General features: G+C 49.2%; 11 protein-coding genes across 11 annotated transcripts, besides 20 other annotated features; all 11 read left to right on the forward strand.

Annotated features, from left to right (window-relative positions):
- On the forward strand, positions 1 to 1,525 carry Tc00.1047053507031.10 (hypothetical protein, conserved; the record flags this gene model as incomplete). The annotated part of the gene is made up of 1 exon (XM_812154.1): positions 1 to 1,525. A coding segment is annotated over one exon (1,525 nt), but the record flags the coding sequence as incomplete, so codon positions are not given.
- Positions 1 to 2,168: a sequence feature (heterozygous, non-Esmeraldo-like haplotype).
- Positions 1,579 to 1,603: a microsatellite.
- On the forward strand, positions 1,703 to 3,943 carry Tc00.1047053507031.20 (hypothetical protein, conserved; the record flags this gene model as incomplete). Its single annotated transcript, XM_812155.1, has 1 exon — positions 1,703 to 3,943. One exon carries the CDS (start codon positions 1,703 to 1,705, stop codon positions 3,941 to 3,943), a length of 2,241 nt encoding a protein of 746 aa, XP_817248.1.
- Positions 1,722 to 1,752: a repeat region.
- Positions 2,169 to 2,507: a sequence feature (areas merged during assembly that could not be assigned to a particular haplotype. This can correspond to areas where the two haplotypes were merged or to regions with more than two copies in the genome that were merged during assembly.).
- Positions 2,508 to 2,994: a sequence feature (haploid, Esmeraldo-like haplotype).
- Positions 2,995 to 22,504: part of a sequence feature (heterozygous, non-Esmeraldo-like haplotype) that runs on past the window's edge.
- Positions 4,047 to 4,119: a sequence feature (GA-rich).
- Positions 4,382 to 4,404: a microsatellite.
- Tc00.1047053507031.29 (nucleosome assembly protein, putative) lies at positions 4,520 to 5,608 on the forward strand (the record flags this gene model as incomplete). The annotated part of the gene is made up of 1 exon (XM_812168.1): positions 4,520 to 5,608. One exon carries the CDS (start codon positions 4,520 to 4,522, stop codon positions 5,606 to 5,608), a length of 1,089 nt encoding a protein of 362 aa, XP_817261.1.
- Positions 5,453 to 5,524: a microsatellite.
- Positions 5,984 to 6,012: a sequence feature (AT_rich).
- Positions 6,214 to 6,298: a sequence feature (A-rich).
- Positions 6,394 to 6,423: a sequence feature (AT_rich).
- Positions 6,425 to 6,454: a microsatellite.
- On the forward strand, positions 6,957 to 9,080 carry Tc00.1047053507031.40 (hypothetical protein, conserved; the record flags this gene model as incomplete). The annotated part of the gene is made up of 1 exon (XM_812156.1): positions 6,957 to 9,080. The coding sequence occupies one exon, from the start codon at positions 6,957 to 6,959 to the stop codon at positions 9,078 to 9,080; it is 2,124 nt and encodes a 707-aa protein (XP_817249.1).
- Positions 7,521 to 7,563: a microsatellite.
- Positions 9,561 to 9,589: a microsatellite.
- Tc00.1047053507031.50 (hypothetical protein, conserved) lies at positions 9,630 to 10,379 on the forward strand (the record flags this gene model as incomplete). Its single annotated transcript, XM_812157.1, has 1 exon — positions 9,630 to 10,379. One exon carries the CDS (start codon positions 9,630 to 9,632, stop codon positions 10,377 to 10,379), a length of 750 nt encoding a protein of 249 aa, XP_817250.1.
- On the forward strand, positions 10,744 to 11,565 carry Tc00.1047053507031.60 (hypothetical protein, conserved; the record flags this gene model as incomplete). Its single annotated transcript, XM_812158.1, has 1 exon — positions 10,744 to 11,565. The coding sequence occupies one exon, from the start codon at positions 10,744 to 10,746 to the stop codon at positions 11,563 to 11,565; it is 822 nt and encodes a 273-aa protein (XP_817251.1).
- Positions 11,950 to 11,974: a microsatellite.
- Tc00.1047053507031.64 (hypothetical protein, conserved) lies at positions 11,994 to 12,566 on the forward strand (the record flags this gene model as incomplete). The annotated part of the gene is made up of 1 exon (XM_812167.1): positions 11,994 to 12,566. The coding sequence occupies one exon, from the start codon at positions 11,994 to 11,996 to the stop codon at positions 12,564 to 12,566; it is 573 nt and encodes a 190-aa protein (XP_817260.1).
- On the forward strand, positions 12,907 to 13,722 carry Tc00.1047053507031.70 (hypothetical protein, conserved; the record flags this gene model as incomplete). Its single annotated transcript, XM_812159.1, has 1 exon — positions 12,907 to 13,722. One exon carries the CDS (start codon positions 12,907 to 12,909, stop codon positions 13,720 to 13,722), a length of 816 nt encoding a protein of 271 aa, XP_817252.1.
- Positions 14,184 to 14,220: a sequence feature (T-rich).
- Tc00.1047053507031.80 (hypothetical protein, conserved) lies at positions 14,412 to 18,008 on the forward strand (the record flags this gene model as incomplete). Its single annotated transcript, XM_812160.1, has 1 exon — positions 14,412 to 18,008. One exon carries the CDS (start codon positions 14,412 to 14,414, stop codon positions 18,006 to 18,008), a length of 3,597 nt encoding a protein of 1,198 aa, XP_817253.1.
- Positions 18,196 to 18,228: a sequence feature (AT_rich).
- On the forward strand, positions 18,247 to 19,173 carry Tc00.1047053507031.90 (arginase, putative; the record flags this gene model as incomplete). The annotated part of the gene is made up of 1 exon (XM_812161.1): positions 18,247 to 19,173. One exon carries the CDS (start codon positions 18,247 to 18,249, stop codon positions 19,171 to 19,173), a length of 927 nt encoding a protein of 308 aa, XP_817254.1.
- On the forward strand, positions 19,902 to 21,374 carry Tc00.1047053507031.100 (hypothetical protein, conserved; the record flags this gene model as incomplete). Its single annotated transcript, XM_812162.1, has 1 exon — positions 19,902 to 21,374. The coding sequence occupies one exon, from the start codon at positions 19,902 to 19,904 to the stop codon at positions 21,372 to 21,374; it is 1,473 nt and encodes a 490-aa protein (XP_817255.1).
- Positions 21,107 to 21,143: a microsatellite.
- Positions 21,439 to 21,529: a sequence feature (A-rich).

Consider the following 22,504-nt stretch of genomic DNA (forward strand, 5'->3'; position numbering starts at 1 on the left):
TTGGATGGCCAGCCTGCACTCGCTGCGTCACCAACTGGCGAACCTTGTGGAATATTTTAAGGTAGAAGAGGCGTTTCACTTGTTGGGCAGCCAGCGGGCAATAGGCACACTGGACTTGCAGGGGATTGAGTTGGAGCTGCACATCATGGCGGGATTTGCCTACCTGCACCACTGTCGTCCGAAAGAGGCGGTGCTGCATTTTAATGATCACATTGATCCGAGAGATCTATTGCTGTCACTTCTCGAGTGCATCCCACCCGGCCCTGAGGAGTACAGTCCCGAACTGCGAGCCCTGCTGGAAAGGAAGCATGTGAAGAAAGACACGAGTGCTACCCCAAAGGCGGGACGCTCAACTACTTTGAAGGCCGGAGTCGCATCCAAACATGATGAAAGCTATGAGAATAGTGATAATGACGATAAGGATGGCGTTGACAACTACTGGGCTGAGTGGGAAGGACGCTGTCCCTACAACACATATGCTGGGGAACTTCACCATGCTTGGCTTGAGACATTTGAAACGTTTCCGCTTGTGCCAAGGAACAGTGACAATGTGGATGAATCTACATACCGCCAGGTTACGGAATGGGGTGCTGTCACCGCAACGGATTTTCTTGAACATGCGTGGGAATTATTTAAGGATGAGATTGTTCTGTACTTTCGTTTCCGCCTAAGTCAGGCCTCGGATGTCTACGCGCGAGCGATGGAGTACGCCCTGCTGGTACTTGCCCTTGAAGCACAAGATCATCGAGCGGCGTATCGAATTGTTGCATACGGCTCATCGATCCGTCTAGAAGACTGTTATGACTTACTTTCCTCCCTGCGGGAATACCGTCTGCTGGCATGTTTATTGTTTCGCCGTGGATATTTTCAGGAAGCGAATTTGGTATTAACGTCGCGTGTGTACGTCTCCAGTATTTTGCCATCTTTAGAGGGTAATCCGCCAGACGCCACGGGAGTAATCTCTCCGGCCTACAAGATCTTGCCAGAGGCGATGCATGTGCACTTGGACCGACTCTTGAATGCCACCCTAAAGTCACCCTGTATGAATGCAATGCGGCATTCGACACATGAGAAAAGAGTCTCATTGAATATGACGCCAACAACCACGGTGCTTCCCGCTTCCCTTACAGAAGCGATGTACCTGGTAAGCAAGCTCAATTTGTCAGCGCTGCGGGAACTGCTTCATGAGAGTCCTGAGGCCTCATGGACATTGGATGAAGAAGGCTGTTCTTTGCTTCATGTCCTTTTTAGCCTTTTGGTTTTGTTGGAGACTTCTGAAGAAGATATGACGCCAGAAGGCAAAAGCGCATTACTGAATCTTGTTTTATCTTGTGCGATATTATTGTTGGATTATGGTGCCCCCGTGGCAATATTGAATGCACAGGGACTTAGTTGCTTGGATGTGGTTGCTCTGGTGGCCGATGATGCTTTACTAGATATCATTCTTACAGCACTGCTTGCCGATAACGATTTGAAGGAAATCGCTGATGCTGTCGAAAAGGGCAATACAATGCCGACTCCCTGAGACGGTTGACAAGCTCCACATCCGTTTTGCGTGTAGTTCTCTTCCTCTCCAATTGTGTGTGTGTGTGTGTGTGTGTGTATCCGTTTGGTGGGATTGGCGGAAAAGGGAGAAGTAAGAACAATTGTTGCCTACCAGTGAAGCGTCTTTACTTCTTGGTTTACGCCTCTCCGTAGAGTCATGTGCATTACAAACTCACAGAAGGGGAGAAAGAGAGAAAGAGAGAGAGATTCACTTGCGACACCACGTTCTTTTGCCTACATCTGTCTTTATTTGTTTCTTTATTTTTCTCTTTTGGTGCTTTGTCCAAAGGAAAAGGTTAGGGAGCAGCAGGCAGGCGTACTGCAACCCATACTGATGCCCTTATTAACGCGTGGGCAGCGGCGGTTGCTGGAGTACGTAGGGCATGACGGTGGAACGAAAGGCCTGAAGCGAAGACGCATGGAGGACGTGGCGCCCGTCTTGCATAAAAGGAAGCAAAAATGGACTCGTAAATTTACCACCGAGACGGCGTCAACCGATGTTTCATTGGCGGAGGTGCCGCTGAGCAGCGAGGTGCTGGAGTTTCTGCGGGAATACTGCCCGAAGGCCCCCCGCAAGCTCCGTCAGAGCCAACTTCGTGTCATCTCGGACCTCAGCGGCGCATTTGGTGAGAACAGTGAAAAGGAGGAGGGAGAGACCTTCACCGTGAAGCGGGTGGAATTGAAGGAAAATGCCGAAGTGTTTGCCGTGGTGGCACTTGCGGCGCTGCAGAGGCGGGCTCTGTGGAGTGGTTCAACGCCACAGGGCGCGTCTCTTTTTGTTCTCGTAGAAACGGACGCGGATGCAGCGGCATTGGCTGCGCATATGGGAAAGACATACAAAATGACCCAGACGCTGGTGTTGGACGGCTCCCGTTTTCCGACGTTTCCGGCCGTTGAGAAGGATGACGCGGCAACCGCCACAACGCTGGCGGAGCGCACGGCGTTGGTGATTGCATCTTTGCAGGCGTTTGTCACGGTGGATGCGCGGAGTGCGATTTGGAAATTTATTGGAGCTTACGCCATTTGGTTGAAGTCGTCCAAACCCCCCGCCTTGCTGCAGGAAATGGCAGACGGAACAAGAAGTGAGCTCGAGGAAAAATTGTGCCGGCAGCGGTGGCGTTGTTTGGGACATGCCTCGCTGGCTGTCGTCATTGCTCCATCGCGAGTCTCCCTCTTTGCACCCGTGACGGACACCTTAACGACATCTGTGCCCATTGACGACGGGGAGAAGAAGAAGAATGCCGGCCGTGACAGCGCGGTGGACACCGGCAACAGTAATAAAAATACACAGACCGAAGAGAGGTGTACTCACACCGCTGCCACCAGGCGACGTCCTGTCACGGCACACTACGCAGTTGTGGAGGGCGCACACCGTTTTCAGACCCTCTACACTCTCATTATGAGCCTTCGTGAGGGACAGGGTCTCGTTGTGCATTTTGCCACCAAGGAGGCCTGCCAATTTATGTATAACGTTCTTTATGCATTAGGGGAACTGTCGAAATCGCTGCTGTTGTTGACGGACTATGAAGGACCCAGCACGTATGCCTCTGTGCAGGACAAGGATGAGGACCGAGAGCGTCTGTGTGCTCAATTTGACAAGATTATGTTGGATGCCGCGCGAAAAGATTTTCCCACCAAACGCGAGAAGAACCGTGTGGTGGTTCTTTCTGCTTTCGGCCTTGTACCGCAGACGGGCACCATTTTTGTTCAATACGACATCATGGTTGACGTTGTGAACTTTGCCCAGTTTGTCAGCGACGTTCTGACGCCCGCCGCTTACAATATTGCGGCTACGGAACCAACGAAGCGGCGTCGCTCACGCACGCCGCCGCCACGCGGAGATCGAAAAGAGTCTCAAGAAGGGGATGTTGCGGCCGCTTCAAAGGCGACTCCCCCCAGTAAAGCGATGTACCAAACGGTTTTGTTATTTTTACGCCGAAATGAACTGCAGCCCGCCTTGAGTTACCTTCAGCGCCCCGCAAAGCGACTAAATATAACCTTTGAGCAGCTACCGCAGCTTCCATCCGCCACACGTTTTCTGTTGTCACTGCAGAAGATGCGCTCACTGAACAAGAAGCAATTTGCCGTACAAAACGCCGCATACGCTGCGTACCGTGCGACCATGTTGCTTTATTCCCTCATAGGCCCCTCGGATGTCTACAATGAGCGGTGTGTTGACCTTGCGAAGGTCGCCGAGGAGTTTGGCTACACGGAGGTTCCCATTCTTGACCTCCGCACCCGCGACACGCCATTCCGGCCGAAGGAAGACATTTTCCGTGCGGCCGCAGAGCGTGCGGTGGTGGAGCGTCGCAAAATGCGGGCGTACGTGAATGAACACATCGTGGGCGAGGCCCCAGAGGAGCACGTCGCCGACAGCATGGCAGAGGCAGAGGAGTAACGCCGCACGTGCAAGAATAGGAGGAAAAACAAAAGGAAAAAACAAGCCACTGTCGAGGAGGGCAAAAGAAATCAGCAAAAATCGAATGATGAGTGAATACGACAGAGGAGGAGGCAAAAAAAAAAAAAAAGAGAGAATGAAAGAAAAGGATGCGAAGAGGAAGAGTGAGAAGAAGACAAAACCGCTAACACATCCATTTGACGCACTTGGGTCTCTCATATATGTCTTGCACTTAACAACACAAAAATACATTTAAGTTTGTTTTTTTTTCTTTAAGGTAGGAGTAATCATTACTAACTGAAAATACCGTTTAAATTTGGAATGAGAAATTAGAGTGGGAGGAGAAGAGTGTCGCTTCAATTGTGGCCGTTGTTTTGTAATTTGTTTGTGTGTCTTTTTTTCTCTCTGTCTTTGTATTCACTTGCGAGGGACGGTCTTTTTGTTTGTTTGTTTGTTTGTTTTCTGACGGTCTTTTTTTTTGCCCCCCCCCCGACGTGAATGTTTCTCACACATATTCTGCGTCATGGGATATGCGTGTAAGGTGTAAAAGCAAGTGAAATTTTTAACGATACGAAAATGCCGGTTGGGCGGAATGTGGCAGTTGAGCACGACGATGATGTTGACATCTCCACGCCGTTTCATAAGTACTTCAACCCGAACTACTCCGCAGAGTTTATGAGCAAGCTTCCTGAACGCATCCAGCAACGTGCAAAGGTTCTTTTGCATTACCATGAAGAGTACGAAAAGCTTCGCAAGAATTTTGAGGAAAAGGAGACGGCACTGCGCCGCCAGTACGACGAGCTGTACGCGCCCCTCCACGATCACCGTAAGGAGATCATCACCGGCTCCAGAGAACCCACCGATGAGGAGGTCGCAAAGGGATTTCCCAGCGAACATGAGGGTCAAGTAGAAATCAAGGTTACGGAGGCGGAAGCTGACAAGTCCGTCGTGGGTATTCCGGGATTTTGGCTTCGCGTACTGCGCGGTCATGTGCTCTCCGATTCCCTGATTGAAGAACACGATGAAGAGGTCCTCAATCATCTGAAAGACATACGATCGGGAGTGTTGGATGGTAGTTATGGCAGCTTTGCCGTTGTTTTTGTGTTTGGATCCAATGATTTCTTCCAGGAGGAGTCTCTTGTGTTGAGCGTCAAGCATAACGACGATGGCGTGAAGATCACTCGTACTCCGCCCACGTGGAAGCCGGGCAAAGACGTGACGGTAGAGACGGTCACAAAGAAGTTGGGTGGCAAGCGTGGCAAAGGCGCCAAGACGAAGACCTTCACTGTTCCACGGAATTCCTTTTTCAACGTGTTTAAAGAGATGTCGAAGGACAAAGCCAAGGCAGGAGGTGACGGTGACGAGGAAGACGACGATGAGGATGAGGATGAGGAAGAACAGATTGAGCAACTGCTTAACGTTCTTCACACCAGCATTATCCCCTGCGCCGTGAACTTCTACACAGGCGAGGCTCCCGATGGCAGCAGCGACTTGGAGTCGGCCGACTTCGATGACGACGACGACGAGGAGGACGAGGAGGAGGAGGAGGAGGAGGAGGATGAAGATGAGGAGGAGGAGGAGCTCCCGAAAAGAGGTCCAAAGGGGCGTGGGGGTCGCGGAGGTAACAAACCGGCCAACACACAGCAGGAATGCAAGCAGCAGTAACATTATTTTTTCTCCTTCCGTTTCACTTGCGGTTCTTCACTTCTTTGGGGGAAATTCTCTTCGTTGCCGTATGCGAGGCCGGGGAAAAGAGACCGCTCCACGTGCCGGCTGCCGGGCAAAGGACATTATTGACCCCGGAGAAGAATTGAAACGAAAAAAAGGACGGATGGGAAGGGCGAAAAAATGGGGACACACGTGCGCCAATTATTTTAAGGAAACAAATCAAAACTTTGCCCCGAAAATAAAACAACAAACGAGTGGGACGAGGCACCGAGGAGGGAGGAGGAAGCAAGAAAGAAAGACAAAAAAAAAAAAAGTGTGCATTTGAGAGGCGTAAGGGGCGAAAAGAAGCCAACATAAAATCAATTGGCAAGGATTTTTAAAAAAATAATAATAATAATTTACAGTAGGCGTACCGACAATAAATGTGTACACGCGTGCCTATTTGATGATAACCGTGGGAGCACCAGCAAGAAAAAGAACATGTATTGGCAGGCAAAACAACAAGCAGACGGAGACGCACATAACACACGTATTACTACGACTTGACTATCACCGGATTTGTTTGTGTGAAAAAACATTGGGAAGTGGAGGCAAACAGTACCAAAAAAAAAAAAAAGAGGAAAAAGAAATGGGGAAGGAGGAAAAATAATAATAATGAAAAAAGGGAGGGGAAATACAAAGACAAGACGGCATGAGGAGAGACGAATAATATCCATATCTACCTAACTAAATATAGATAAGAAGAATAACGAGTCAAATAGACAGTTATTGTTAATACTCTCTTTTAAAAAAAAATAAAAATAAAAAAAAATGTTTTTTTCTTTTCTTTTCTTTTTCTTTTCTATCTTCTCTGATGCTTCTGTTTGTTATGCATGAAGCCTGGTGAGATTGTGTGTTCCTGGTGGGCTCTTTTGTGGTTGTTGTTGTTTTCTGCCTACGCACTCTCTTCATGGCACCAGTTTGTTTTCAGCTACCATCTGAGCATAAGTGCGCATATACATGCATATATATATATACTAAGGTATTCATAGTTATTGATCTGCCGACTGCTTTCGGTGCTTTCACGACCCCATCAACGATTGTTGGTCAGCTGTTAGCGGGCTGACGACTTTGTCGGTGCATGTTCTTCTCTTTTTCTTTCTGTTATATCCTTGTTTATTCTCTGTGTTTGTTTGCAACATCCATTCAATCCCTTGGGAAAAAAAAAAAAAAATAGCCCTTTCTATCCTTGCAGGGGAGGGAGGGAGGAAATTATAGAATAGGGTAAAAACTGGCCTATCTTCTCCAATTACACCAGCCGTAACGCGACCACCACCGGGGTTGGTTTCTTCTACGGTGAGGAGCAATGCCATTGAGTGGGGAGGATCAGACACTGTCTGCACGCCTCCTCACTCTGCCGGCTACGGAGCACGCCATCCTTCTTAACCGCTTTAAGTTTTTGGATCTTGTCCAGCGTGTGGCTGCGGCGGATGTAGCGGAGATGGTGCAGACAATCGGTTTAGAGGCGCTCTCATACAAGGGGGCACTGGAGAAGATTCCACCAACATTTGCAGTTGCGGCGGATGCAACGAAGCCAGCTTTTGCGGAAAAACCCACGCGCCGTGGCAAGTTGTCACCCCCGCGCAAAGGTGCTCGGGCCGCAAATGTCCCTACAGAGACCCCTCCCCGACGACATCGTTTTCAAACACGTGAAGAGGAATTACAATTTATTAACCGAATGTCACAGCCACAAAAGGATCGTGCCCTACCTGAATTTTATCTCCGCAAGCCCCCACGCGACCAGCAGGAAGAAAGGCTCATGTATGCGCGCATGGATTCGTCATATTCGCCTCTTCTTGGGGCGTACAATGCGGCAGCTGCCACTCCACCTATTAACTTGAAAAAGAATAAGCGGCGTCATGAGCAAAGTGACAACGACGATGACGACGACAATAATGACGATAATGATAATGTGGTTATTAGCTCGAGCGGCGACAGGCTGGTTTCTGGTGGAGAGCCGCCAAAGGTACGGCTTGTTGCCCAGACGCCCACTCGTGGCGGCCGGCCTCCCCCACAGCCATCTCCGCATCGACTTGTAGAGCGACCTCCCAAGGAACCGAAACATTCAAACACGTACCCCGAGGTGAAAAAGAGAACGGGTACATCCGGGGCCGAAGGAGTCTCCGTGGCAGGAGATCGAGAGGGACCATTCCGCGTTAATGCAACGAAAAACGCTCCGACTCAGTACGAAGATGCACCTCAAGCGAAACAAAAACAACAACCGCTACACTCAGATGCCTGGCAGAACCCACACATGGAGGTGATGACGCCGCGGACGATACAGAACCTTGCCATGCGGCATCGTGGTCATTTTGCGCCAAAAGCAAAACCGAAAGCTGCAGCGGAAGTACCTCGGGTTCCGATGGAAGTAATACGTCATGCCTCCGCATTGTTGACAGGTAGAAGCGTGGCATCATCACCTTATCTATCCGGGACACAGGACCCACAACAACCGGCAGCAATTCCCACACACAGTGTATCTTGGGATGCGCAGACTCCTCAATTTCCTTCAGCCACGTCGCAATTGCAACCAACAAATTCTTCCGTGCATCGTGGGAACAGAAAAGGTGACTCAGACAGTCAGCTTGGGCAAACAACACCTTGGACAACATCAATAACTCTCTCCGACGATGTCCTTGCAGAACTTACTTCTACTGTGGATAGCATGCTAAGAGATCATCGAGCTGTGCTAGATAGCATTATGAAGGATAGAAAAGATCCGCTTTCCCAATTTCAGGAACTCAGTAAAGACACGGGGAAAGAAGCGCATGGAGTTTCTGTCGATAATTCGGGGGATAATGTGAGCGGAATTACTCAAAAGGTAAAAGGAAAACGTGCAAAATTAAATATTACTCCTGATGACGAAGAGTCTGCCCGCATATTGCAGCAGGCCCATGACGTCTTAGAGGATATTAGTGATGATGAGGATGAATTGCTGTTGGTAAGTCGTCTCCAGCGGCAATTGGGTGCGATGGATCGGGAGCTGGAAGCCATTGAGCAGCGTGATAAACAACAACAACAATATGGATCGAGCAAGGGGGAGAAAGAGGATCTTGAGGATGGAGATGACGATGAACAGTTGATACACCGGAAGGAATCGCCCAAAGGAGACCGCCGTCATGTGAGAATTGATGATTCCAAGAAAACAGTCTCCGGGGGCGATTTTAATTTTGGTCGCGGGAATTGTCGTCGTCGTCGTGGTGAAATGCCGCGTGCCATTGTGGAGCGTCTGCGGTCATCTCAGAAGGAGCACCAAGAGTACATTCGGTACACAGAGAAGCAATGGAATAGTTCCCACGTGACGGAACAAGTGTTTGCACAGCGACTCACCGAAACACTCGTTGAAGATGCGTTTCAAGAAGTACTTCAAGAAGTTGGAAGCATCCTTGACACATACGTTGAGGGCCTGGTGCTGCATGAATTGCAGTAATTCCCCGTCTTGCCCCGTTAATTATAGACGCATTTGTTTTCCTTTTTGTATGTGCCCTTGTATAATTTTACTTCGCCTGCACACGAAGAGAATGGAGAAGAGAAGTGCTTTCCGTCACCCTGCTTTCTTGTCAACCGTGAGTTGTTGTGTGCTCTTCTTCCTGTTTCCTTCTGTGCATCCAGCAGACAATTTATTTTCCTTTTGTTGTTGTTCTTGTTGTTTTCGAGGTATCATTTACCTTTTGTTTTTTCCACTCACTTTCTTTAGGTTTCATTTATTCCCCTTTGAAGCGCAAACTCTCACACACACACGCACAAATACAGGGTGTCAAGACGGAACAAAGAAAACAACAACGGGACACCAGGAATAATACGGGACGAAGACGTCACATTTTGTTTGGTGGATAATTTACATCCAAAAAGAGTTAAATTGAAGTTTTTAGCGGCGTGAGCCCGTTTATTAACGCTCTTCCTCCTCAGATTTGTTTTTTTTTTTTTTTTTTTTTTTTTGTAGTGTGTCCGAATCGTGGAAACCGTGGCATCTTGTTCAATGGCCGAGGTGCAAAGAGAACATGAGTTTACGCGGACCGCAGACGCAGTGAATAAATTTATCATATCAACAACGCAGTTTTTGAACCGATTTGCAGCTCAGTGCGACAGTCAACTCATTGAGATTTGTCGTTCGCTTCAACGTCTGGAGATTCTCACAGTGCTGCTAGAAAACAAACTAAAAAGTATAGATGATGACTTTAGCGAAGTGAATGCGGCGACACCGTCAACATCGGCGGCTGCCTTCCCCCAATCGGCGTCCGTCGGGGTCGGCGGTTCAACTCCATTAGCCATCGTGGATCGTGAGGTCCCACCACCCATGCCGGGTCTTTTGTCGGCATCTGGTGGTCATCACCATCCACCACCACCACCGCCACCGCACCTGCAGCGACGCAACGGGCCTCCGCCACCACCCGGGGTAGCAATTCAAACCCGTGTAAATGGAAGCGCGGTTGTACCGATTCAACCGCCGCCTCCTGTTCCCCCGATGCCACCTTCTTCACTAGGCCAACTGCCGGTAGGATCTTTGCCTCCACCGCCTCCTCCAATGCCTCTTTTGGGGGGCTTTACAATGTGCACACACCCTCGGTTACAAGGGTACTTTCAAATGCTGGCGTTGCGTGTTCCGGTTGAGGCGGTGAAAGCCAAAATGCAGATGGACGGGCACCAGCCAGAGTGGCTGGACACTCCAGACGCTGCAGCACCAACCACGATACCCGTCACGAACAATACACCGTACGACTCGGATTGATTCAGAGATATTTGCAAATTGAATAGCTTAATTTGCTGCGGAGTGTCGACCATCACGAAAGTTGTATCGTATTGGTGGAATCGAAGAAAAAAGAATGCAAACGAAAAAAGATAATAATAATAATTGATTTCTTTCTCCGAAGGAAAATGGTGACTGAATCATTTTTAAGCCTGACGTCATGTGAATGGCACTTTATTTTCTTCTTTTTGTTGTTTTTCTTTCATGTGCGTTCTTAGAGCTCACACAGGGACAATAGGTGTGGGTTTGGGAGGCGGTAGAATCTGCGGTTGTACGTGCTAGTCCCTTTGTAAAACAGGAAAGAAGAAAAAGAAGAAGAGCTATTGTCGTTTTCATCGTGAAAAAGATGCCGAGAGGAAGTGGATTTGTGCATCCCAACACTCCAGCTACGATTTCATATTCACCCGGAGAGCAAATATCCCTTTCCGAGCTGCGCCGCGCATGTCGACGAGAGGAATGTGTTGTGCTGCCCCACACAGTCGGGATTTGGCGGGCGGCGTTTCGAAGTTACGTGAGAGCGGAGGGTTTGTCCCAGTTTGTGGGAGACATTGAGGCGGAGAGGGAGGGTGAGGGACCAATTCTTCCGCCTTTGAGAGCGCCTTTCTCATCATTTACGCCAAAGCGGGCGGCTGCACAAGAGCGAGTACCCCAGCAAAGGGCAATTGCGCACGACAAGGTAGAAAAGGATAATTTGGGCGTCTCGTCTGGGAAAGGCATCGTGATTGTGTCACGTCACAAAATTAGTGGTGAGCAGCGCTTTGTGTACCCCGATCACGACGGTGTGCTCTCTTCTGGTGTCGTGCCGCAGGTTGTCATATCCGAAGAAGAAAAGGCCGAGCTTGAAGCGGATAAGAAACACTATGTTTCGCCTATGGACTTGCCGGATGAGGAACGTGCGGCACTGGAGGAGTTGCAGAGTTTGTGGAGGAGCCGCGCTAACAGTCGTAGCGAACAGGGAGCGAGACACCGTGCGGCTGGCGGCACTGCTATGCCTGGCTTGAATACGCCTGAGGAAGCTGATGGGTATGACAATGACAGGTATGCAAAGCGGTCTCGGTTGGAGTCACGGACTCACGAAACCCATGCAACAACGGACTCGGAGTACAACACAGGTGACATGCTGGACGACGCTTTGCGCCTGGCCGGGGAAATATTGAACTTCAGCTAGCCTCGTTCTCGGCATGAGCAACAAGTGAATGGGACAATCTTTTTCTTATTTGTTGCTCTTATGAGTTTATTGTTTTTGTTTTGGTGTGTGTGTCTATGCGTATGACTGTTCTCTGCTGCCACTTCAGCATCCACTTCTTCTGGTTTTGTTTGTATTCCTTCTTATTGAAGCCGCAATAACAATAAATTTGAGGGCAAATAACACAACACACAACAAACGTGTTGGGAAACACCCGCACATTTTAAGAAATTCCCCTTTTTTTTTTTTTTTTTGTTTTCTCTCTCTCTGTGTGTGCGTGGTGTTCGGTGGCGTTGTACTCTGAAGGCCACTGAGAGGGTTGTGTCGCGCCGTTAACTTGAAAACAAGAGAAAAGAAAAGGGATTATTTTTTTTTTTTTTTTTTTTTTTTTGTACCGCTGCCCTTTGGATATGTATCGGCGTCTCACAGCACTCTGCCCCGTGTATAGATTAAGTGGGGTTTGCGGGAATGCCGTCCGCAAATGCAGTTCACAGACAGTGGAGGGCGCTTCGGGCTCTAAAGTTGGAGAAAAGGCGAGCGTGAAATCCACAGCCGCATTTACACCAACTGGACCGAAAAGAAAGGATTGGCGCACACACAAGGAGGTCGTTTACGTCAAGGGAATTCCAATGAAGGGCAGCATATTTAAACTTCCAATAAAGGAGCAAATTCTCATATGCATCATATTTTCCATCACCGGGGCGGCGGCAGTCATGTTTGTGCGGCCTGTTATTCGTTCTCTTGTGAAGGACGGATTTCTGGGGCTACCAGAAGATAGTGGATGGGTGAAAGGCCCATGGCTTTACCGTTTTTTATACGTCGCCATCATGTACCCTGCCTACTCGCTGTTGCTATTTATTATCGGATCCATTTTTGGTCGTCGTGTCTGGTTCTCGTTTATGATTCATAAAATGTGGTCTCGTTTCCTGACGAAGAGTGCGGCAAGGCGCCTTGAGTACTTTTTGGATTTGCAACACTACTGAAATTGCTACGGAACAAAATAGCGAGAAAAAAGTGGCGATTGTGCATGTATGTGGCGTGCGGCTGGTGATGTTCTTGTTGCACTTTTTTTGATGCGATGTTTGATTTATTAATTTTGAGTGGATCCATCTTTTTTATTATTTATTTGTGCATTTTAGATTTGTGGGACCGCTTGTGTGTTTTGCGAGGATAACGCGACCTCTGGCCTTCCTCACAGAACTCGGCTATCGTGCGGAACACAGGCATACACGCGGACTAGAAGAAATTAACCGACAAAAAGAGGAGTAAACACAACCAAAAGGAAAAGAAAAGAGTGAGAAAAACACGTAGAAGGAAGTGAGAATGAGTGAACTGCAGGCTGCAGCAGGTGTCTTTGGCCGTGGCACTGCCGCTGGCGACGCCATCTACCGCTGCTACGCGAGACCCACGAAAGAAAGCACACTTGACCCAGAGCTGCTTGCAAGGCTGCAAAAGATGCGGCTGGAACGGGAGGCGGCGGAGGCGGCGTTGTTCCGCCCGAAGCCGGTGCCAAAGTCCAAAGCGATGATTAGTCGCCCCCGTGTGGGTTTGGGCCGTCGCATTTCGGAGGAGGAAATTGCGAGGAGACGCCTTGATGCGCTTCCTCACAAGAAGAGGGAGGAAAGCATTCAACGGGAGCTGCGGGCTTTTGGTCGGCCGTCTCTCCTGCCGCCGTTGTATAAGTCTCCCCCCATCACCGTGGCGGAAAAAGAACGTCTTCGGCAGATATTTCAATTTGGAGAGCTGCCACCCAAGCCGTTGAACTTCACTGGGGCCAATCGGGTGCGGTACGCCTTGATAGACCGACGCTTCCGACTCAAGGACCGGTTCGAGACGCTGAAAAAGCACGTTGATGCTTTGCGCGAAGAGCTCCGCCAACTACGACAGCAACCACAGAAATCTGCGCCGCCCGAAACAATGGCCGATGGAAAGGGCAATGAAAACGAGATCATTTCTTCGGGGGTGGAGATTATACGACGGTTCCACAGGCGTGACCCCGCCAAGGCGCTGGAGCGGCGGATGTTGGAGCAGGAATTGACGACCTCCATTGGAGAAGTCCTGCAAGAGATGAAGGAAATAGATTTTGACCTTCGTCAGTTGGACGAGAATGAGGCAAAACGATACATCCCGAAGCCGTAATGCCTGACACAAACAAAAAAAAAAAAAGAAATGAGGAGCTTGTTAATACAACGAGCCTCAGCACGTATAGGAGAGGGTGCTGATCGTAACCTTGAGCAAGGACACGAAGGAAGGTGAAGGGAAAAAAAAAGAGGAATTGAGAAACAAAAAGGAAATGAAGAAAGAACCGAAGTTCATTTCTTTTTCTTGTATTTGCTTTAATGAGCATGCGCCTTAAAGTGTTGTTGTGTTTGTGAGTCTTTTTTTTTGCCCTTGAGCTGAAATTGGGTGGCGCGGATGGGATGTAGAGGTGCAGTATGGTGACTCCCTGAGGTGCCTGAAGGCAAAGTTGCAATGGAGTGGAGGTGAATTTCTTTCTACTGGAGTTACCTCCGCGTTTTTATTCTTTTATTTATCCTATTTGATATATCTTCTCTTTTTTCTATTAAATGACTTGCGTGGAACAATACGACGATCCTCGATTATTCTTGTTTTTTTTTTTCTTTTTTCTTCTTTCTTGCTAATTGCATGCACAAAAAATGGGGAAAGAGGGGGTCGCCTTTTAAGACGCCAGCACCGAAGAGAGAAGGAAACGGGGGGCGGGTGAAGGGGCGGCGCTGCACGCCGACGTTAGATTAGAGCTTTTCTCTCCCCTCGCTCCTCCCCCCCCTAACCCATAATTTTTTATCGGCACCCGCTCAGTGTACTGGATGCTGCCCAATTCCCTCAATGACGCTCACATTGCTGAAGCTGGCAGTGACGACAGTTTTGGTATACGGCCGCCACTACTCCTGGGGGATCCGCAACAGATGAACCTGCCTTCGTCTTCCTCACGCGTGGCCTTCACGTTATCCAACTCCCTTGTGCAGTTTCTTTCACCGCTGCAGTTACAAGGGTTTGCATCACGGCTTATTGAAACATTTGGTCTGCGCCACATGGATGAACTTGCCGCTCGGGTAACATGTGAAGACGACGTGGATGCGCTTCTTGGGTCACATGCTTCTCTGCAACAGCGCCGTGAGTTGTGGAAGGGAGTCTGCAAGTGGAAGCGAACAGCCAATAAGCGAGGCCGAGAGTGGACAAAAAAGTCCGATAAAAAGAAGGCGGTGGTGGATGGCAACTCTCGTGACGTGGATGTCATGTCGGAAAAAATGCATCGTTCTACGACAAGGTATTTCATCGATTTGGAGAAGTGCACACCATCTCAGTTTATACGCCAATTTGCTTTTGACGGCTATAAAGAATCTGAAACGTGTTTGGCAAAGCAACAGCCGGCGGAAATACGCATCAGCAACGCTGTTGGAACTGCGACAGAAGGTGCTGACAATTGCAGTGCACCAGGGACGGTCATCTCATCTCCGGGTGCTCCTTCCCGTTCCCTCTCGCGGACTTCTTCAGTGAGTACGTTGGAATACACTCATCTTCTTCCAGAGAAGCGTTATCGTCGTGAGAAGTTGCCCGTATCGACTCTTTCCATGGGCCCTGGAACGGGAACTGCAGGGGGAGACGAATTTTTACGGGAATGGGGTCTTCATGGCGATGATGCGGAACCGAAACGGGATTCGGTTCATTCTTCGGTGCTCTCGGAAGCGGAGGGCGTTGTTCAGATACGGGAGCTAATCGAGGAGTGTTGTGCAGAGCATGAGGCAATGCGAGTGGCGATGTGTGGGGCACTGAGCAGTGCTGTCGTCACCTACAATGAAGGACTGATGGCGCTGCGGGAAAAACTTCGCCGCGTGCTTGCAGTAAAAAGTAAAAAGAGGAGGAGTGGCCCGGTTGGTAGTGACGTTTCCGCGCCTTTGGAAAGGGCGGCAAGGCTTGTCTCAGAACCTCCACTGCGCGTCGAGATGCACCCCGCGGAATCCCAGTGGGGAGAGATTGTGTCGTTTCATACTCATGTGAAGAAACGCTCTTTAGAAAGTATCGAACATGTGAACAAGAGGCGTCACTCTCCCCGAGATGATGGCGGTGGTGGTGGTGAAAGTCTGGAGTTTTGCGCAGTTGCAACAAGTGTCGAGCCGAATACCGATAACATGCGCCCATCCTCGCCGGTAAACGCAATCATCGTCTCTTCCCCTTCCGGTAACATGATCGAGGACACGATGCCTAGCCTCAGCGACTTTACCTCACCAAGCAGGGGAAGCTACCGGCACACAGAGGCGCTGGCTCGAGAAGAATACACAAGACAGCACGGCATAGCTTTGCAGAACCCTCCCGACGGGATGCCAAGGCCCATCAACAATGATAAATCTCAAGCCTTTCCCGCCGTACTCCAGCTGGAGGAGGAAATCAAAGGATCTTTTCCTGCCAATGGGTGGGATGAAGGCGTTGCTGACGGTACCACCGAATGTGAAGAAGGTACTGGTGCTGAAGAAGTATTAATAGCATGTCCATCGGCAGTGGCATTTACACGCTCGGCGTGTGGAAATGTTAATGCAGGTGTTACATCTCAGGATCTTGTTGAACCGTGTGGTGCATTTTCACTTGATGATTTTGGTTTACAGGCCGTCTCCAAGGAAGTGAATTACTCCACTCTCGGAGACGCTGAGAAGCCTGTGTTTATAGGTGAGGTGTTGTATGGCGCCAGCAACCTAAATTCCGTGGCGGTTGAAAGCCAGGTGATTGATGTGGACGAAATATCTTCCTTGGAAAGTTTTACGAAAGAAGGGGAGCGTTCATCGCGGACGCATCAGAATAATGATTATGCTATTTCTGTTGATGACGGCAGTGAAGAAATGTCTACACACAGCAGTCCCATGGCGTTAAAAGGTGGTTTGTCTGCAGGGGAACATGTTTGGATGTGTTCACAGTTGCCCCGAGAGCGTCAGAGGGCCGTGTCACGAATTTCCTCTTTGTCCACTTCCCAAGAGTCGGGGAGTGATTACATGGATTCCCTTTCCATTTCTGTGAGCAACCGTGCTAGGGGTCTGAATTGGACAACAACCAGCAGCATGGCCGCTGATATGCAGAACCTACTTGCAAAATCCCATCAGGATGAAGAGAAAAAGGTTCAATTGCAGAACGATGCAATTAATGCGGATGAGGAGCATACGGCAATGATAACGGCGACGAGGGCCCCTTCACCTCATTGTTTGTTGGCTCCTCAAGGATTACCACCATTGCCGTCAAGGAATTTGATGAATAAAACTCCGCTGAATGGTCAAGAGCCTATGGACGAGACAATAGAAGAACTGACAAGTGAACGAGTCATGAAGATGAGCTATGATGTGTTACGCCAATGGTGCCTGCGTCTTGGGTTGCGTATTGTCTGCGATGAGGCGCACTTCAAGGATGCGGAGGAGCAGGAATTCTGTAACGTCACGGACATGGATGTAACTGGGAAGGAGGATAACCGTGATATTGTCTTAACACAGGGAGAAAATAGTAGCGGCTGGTGGTTAATGGAAAGCAGTGTGGACATTAACGAGGATGATCAAAAAACATTAGACGGAAGTTGTTCTTCACATTCGCCACAGCGGCATCCTATGAACGAAGGAAATGGCACAAGAACCCCGCCAACATTTGCACTAGGAGTGGATACTGATGAATTGGAATGGAGGGATCTTCAGCGCGCGGCAGTGACTGAGCAAATGCAAGAGGCACTGCGGCTTTTTATTACTCGTCGAAAATTTATGTTGAAGGTTGTCCCATTCTTTTTTCACCGTCTGCCGAGGTTTTCTGGTGGAGATCCCTACAGGCCAGTGCGAGCAGCGGAGTTGGTGAAGAACCAACTTGCGTTGACTCGTCAGGAGCTCGAAGAGCAGCGTCGATTGGCAAAGAAGAAAGAGGCTGAAGAGGTGGTCTGCTGTATAATCACCAGTCTTGCAGCCGATGCAGCGGAGAGTATAGAACGGCAGGCATTTTTACCAGTGAAGGAAAAAAATATTTTCACTGGTGAAGGCACGAAAAATTTGCCTACTTCTACACCCATTTATTCTTCACAGACGACATGCAATGCCGCATATGCAGAGCTCCCTGTGTATGACCAACTGCTGCTGATGGAGCCCACGGATGTTCAGACGGCAGCGACCGTCGTCCACGCCGACTTCCCGCATGTGTCGAAGCATCGCGTGGAGACTCTTCTTGAGGAAAGTGGAATCCCAATCAAAGTCTCACGCCATGTATGCAACAGCCAAGAAGTTGGCGGTGGAGAGTTGAATGCGACGCAGCGCTCGGCATCATCGTGTTCGCCCCCGCCAAGCTCACTGACGTGTACGGCACAAAAAGGGCAGACAGCGAGTACTCAATACAGTAAAAGACGCTTTTTTGCACAACGTGGTTGGGCTCAGCAAAGGAGGAACCGGTAAGGATGCCGAGACAGGGCGTTTGGGAAATACACGCACACACGCCTCGTGTGGCTGGGCTCGAAAAAGGGTTACTTATATAGCTTGGCCCCACACAGTTGTATTTTCCCTCCTATTTGTGACTAATCGATTTTTTTTTCTAACTGCTGTTGGTTTTTTCCCCTATGATCTATTTGTTTCTACTCAGTTGTAATTTATTTATTTATTTAAATAATAATAATAAGCAAAGGAAGAGCCAATTATGGCTGCGCGTACAGATGATCCTCGTTTGTTGAGCCTGTTCTCCGCGCAGCGCGAGGAGGATGCAGACATTGTTATTATTGGATTTCCCTACGATGAGGGGTGTGTGCGCAACGGAGGACGTGCTGGTGCCAAAAAAGGGCCTGCTGCATTTCGATTTTTTTTGCAAAGGTTGGGGTCCGTAAATAACTTAGAACTTAATGTTGATGCTAGCCATTTGAAGTTATATGATGCTGGGGACATCACGGCCAGTACGTTGGAGGAGGCCCATGAAAAGTTGGAAAGCAAAGTTTTCACGGTGCTTGCCCGTGGGGCATTTCCTTTTGTGATTGGCGGAGGAAACGACCAGTCGGCCCCAAATGGACGTGCCATGTTGCGAGCATTTCCTGGAGACGTGGGTGTTATTAATGTTGATTCTCATTTGGATGTTCGCCCACCTCTGTCGGATGGAAGGGTTCACAGCGGGACCCCGTTTCGTCAGTTGCTGGAAGAGAGTTCCTTCTCCGGAAAGCGATTTGTGGAGTTTGCCTGCCAAGGGTCGCAGTGTGGTGCGTTGCACGCACAGTATGTGAGGGATCACCAGGGCCATTTAATGTGGCTGAGCGAAGTGCGTAAGAAGGGTGCTGTGGCAGCGTTGGAGGATGCCTTTGGATTGACCGGCAAAAACACCTTTTTTTCTTTTGATGTGGACTCCCTGAAGTCAAGCGATATGCCTGGTGTGAGCTGTCCGGCTGCTGTTGGTTTAAGCGCACAGGAGGCGTTTGACATGTGTTTTCTGGCTGGCAAAACACCGACCGTGATGATGATGGACATGAGTGAGCTGAATCCCCTCGTGGAAGAATATCGGTCGCCGCGCGTCGCCGTGTACATGTTTTACCACTTTGTTCTGGGGTTCGCCACACGGTCGAAGCCGAAAGCGGAAAATTGAACTATATTTATATTTATATATGTGTGTGTGTATGTAAGAGGAGGGAGTTGTTGTTGTTTATTTGTTTGTTTTATTTCCATCGTTATTTTTTGTCTCATTTTGTGTTGTATGCAACGAGGCCTGCCAGAAGAATTCGTGAGGGGATTAAAGCGAGAGAGAAAATGTACACAAAGGAGAGAAAAAAGGGAACGAGACAAGAGTCACGGCTGAGTTACGAATTGTTGTGGAACTTTTTTCCCACCTTTTTTTCTTTTACATTTATGCCCTGTTTGGCTCTCCGTGTGCCCTTTTTTTTCCCTTCTTCGCCCCTCGCCGCCTTGTGTGAGTCACGAAGAAAAAGACTGTCGTGCGGTGAGCCCTTCTTTTATATATTGATTTTATTTTTTGTGTGTTTTTTTTGAGGGGGGGAGAGGGGAAGGGCGTGTGGGTTGTGTTTGTTTTCTCCTTCATTCCGCGGGGCGATCTGCACGTGGGTTACCACGAAACACAAGCAGGAGGCCACGAAAAATATTTTGCGTTGGCGCGTGCGAGCGAATTGGACTGCGTCATTTATTTCTTTGTTTTTTGGCCAATTCCTGTGCTTCCTTCTCTTTGTGCATGTGTGCGGCGTGCGGGAAGCGAAGGGGAGGGAAAAAGAACTTTAATCATTTGAATCCGAAGGTAGAAGGAATAACAGAGCGGCCGCAACAGACAAAACTGCACTTTGGAAAGGAGAAAAGGGAAAATCCATGTTGAGTCCGACAACAGCAACGTCGGGCTATTTGGTGCCGCACTCGGCGTTTAACAGCACGTTTGAAAATGTCATGTTCCCCGTGCGCACTCTATACTGCCCACCGGTGCCACCGTCCATGTTAATGGGACGTTACAAACCACCGCCGCGGCCCGGGAGAAAATACCGCAACGATCTGTCACTCGCAGGTCCACGGGATCATTGGGCGCAGACTCAAGTGGCACGCATTTGGCGCGGCGTCCTCACCCGCCGACGTCTGCGCAACGAGCGTAATCACTTTGAGGTACGCACTCGGCGTGCCATTATGATTCAATGCTGGTGGCGGCGTCTTCGCGCCATCTGGCGGCGTCGGTTCTTGCGGGGACTGGTGGATGAGTGGATTGTGAGTCGTCGTGAGTCAATGTTGGCGGAGCGACTGAGGGGCTACGGGGTTATGCTCTCATGGCAACGCAGGCGGTTTGAGAACGCGGTAATAAAATTGCAGCGCGTATTCCGCTGGTATCTCAGTCAACGAACGAATGTTTTTGCGGACGCCACGCAGCCCCCACGTGAGAAGTTGCCGTTTCCACTTCGAATTCAAAAGAAGGTTTACTTTCCCTGGCGAAGAAGAGAGGAGGCGAAGGACGGGTCAATAAAAGCAGCAAGCAGCAATCCCGGGCAACAAAAAAAAGAACGCTCCACTTCCATTCAGTTCCGAAAGTATCGAAGGGAACCGCAGCCAACAAGCGTGGAGGAGGCAAAGGTGATCAATGACGCCATGCGGGAGCGCGAGGCGCGGAATGCAGTAATTCTTTCCCAGCCCGAGGTCCAAGATCGCATGCAGTGGAAACGTGATGGCCTCCTCTTGAATGACTTTGATCACAACGCGGGGATGATTCAGCGGTTCGTGAGGGGTAAGTGGAATGTGTGGGAGAAAGTGACGCGAAAGGTGACATCAGACTATTTCAACGATAAGGTGTGCATCATTCAACGCTCATTCCGTGTGTTTAAAACTCTTCGACACATCACTCGGGTGCAAATATCCGTGGAAAATCGTGCGGTGCGCAGGAATCAGGCCTACGCGAAGGAAAAGTTGGCGCGTATGGAAGAAGAAATTGCATGGCAGTACAATCTGCTCAACAACGCGGCACGGACTATACAAATGTTGTGGGCGTACTACAAGCACAAAAGCCGGCAGACTGACCCATTCAGGGAGGCTGAGGGCACCGCCGCCGCCGCCGCACAACCACCGCCGCCGCCGTACAACTTAATATTGGAACACATTGCACGCGAGCGGGCTTTGCGCATTGCGGCGAGGTCAAAGATGGAAGCTGCGATGGAGGAGGCAAGGAAAAGAGCCCGACGAATCTACAAGCGGTACGTTCCGGAGTCTATTGAAGTTGTTAGCGGGGAGGGAATGCTTTTTTCTACCGCCCGTGACAAAACGGAGCAAAATGAAGGAAGAATAATTTTTGGCCCCGGCGTGATGTAAATTAAGGTGGAAGAAGTAAACGAAAAGCAAAAGGTGTGGGCGAAAAAGGGACCCGCGACGCATGAAGGAAAGAAGAGGAAAAGAAAACAATAATAATAACAAAGTACATGCACACACATGAAGGAAAAAAAAAATGAAAAGGAAAGAAAGAAGAAACCTTCTGTGGCACCTGCTGCTTTTTTATATTTTGCCATCCGACCGCCCGCAGCCTTTGTGTGTGTGTGTGTGTATGACGGCGGAATTAAGATGTTCATTGCGGATTGAATGCGGCTTTTTTCTTCTTTTACACCCCACACATTTGCATTTTTATCACCAACACGAGAAGCAGAACAGAGTTTATATTTTTTCTTTTGCTTTTCGTTTTGTATCTATGTAAGGCGAACCGAAGGAGACGCGCGGTGCCACACAAAAAAAAATGTATCTTAGTATTATGTGCATGCCTTGGGTTGAAGAGGAGGATGTTTGAAGGAAGGAAAAATGAAAGAAAGGGGCAAGTCGGAAGAAGTTGACGCAAACCGTCAAATGTTTGATTAGTTTACCCCTTTTCTTGTAATGTTTGGACAGTTTGTTGGCTTCTGTTTTTCTTTCTTCTTTGTTAATTACTTCACTTGCCCCTTTTTTCTCCTTTGGGGAGGATATGTATGAGTGAATCCTGTATTGTGTCACTTTATCCATTTTTAGTTTACTTTTTTTTTTTTATATATATCTTGCCCTTTCCAATCACATATTTTGTTCTTGCTTTGTGTGAGTGCGCGTGTGTTCTTCTCGAGAGCTCGCGGTGGAGTCCGCGGCGTGTCGCTGCTCGCAGGACTTTGTTACTTTTCTTTTCCTCTTTTGTTGTGCTGGCAGTTCTCTTTCTTACTTGCCTTCCTGTGGCCGTGGAGGCAAGTTGGTCTCTAAATAGGAAGGGAAAACAGGGTGGTTGTGGGAGAAAGGAAGGAAGGGGAGAAGCGCATTGAAGTGACTGGGGAGACGCGCGAGGGGACACGCAAACGGGCTGAAGGGAAGTTCGATTAGAGGAAAAACGCCCCTCACACAAACAGGGACGTGTGCACGCGTGCGAGCCCACCCAGCCGTAGACATCGTGGGCAAAGTTGGTAGCAGGAGGAGCGTGTCGGCAGGCGGAAGGG

This window comes from Trypanosoma cruzi, genomic scaffold, assembly GCF_000209065.1.
Source record: "Trypanosoma cruzi strain CL Brener 1047053517087 genomic scaffold, whole genome shotgun sequence".
Classification (NCBI taxonomy): Eukaryota; Euglenozoa; class Kinetoplastea; order Trypanosomatida; family Trypanosomatidae; genus Trypanosoma; species Trypanosoma cruzi.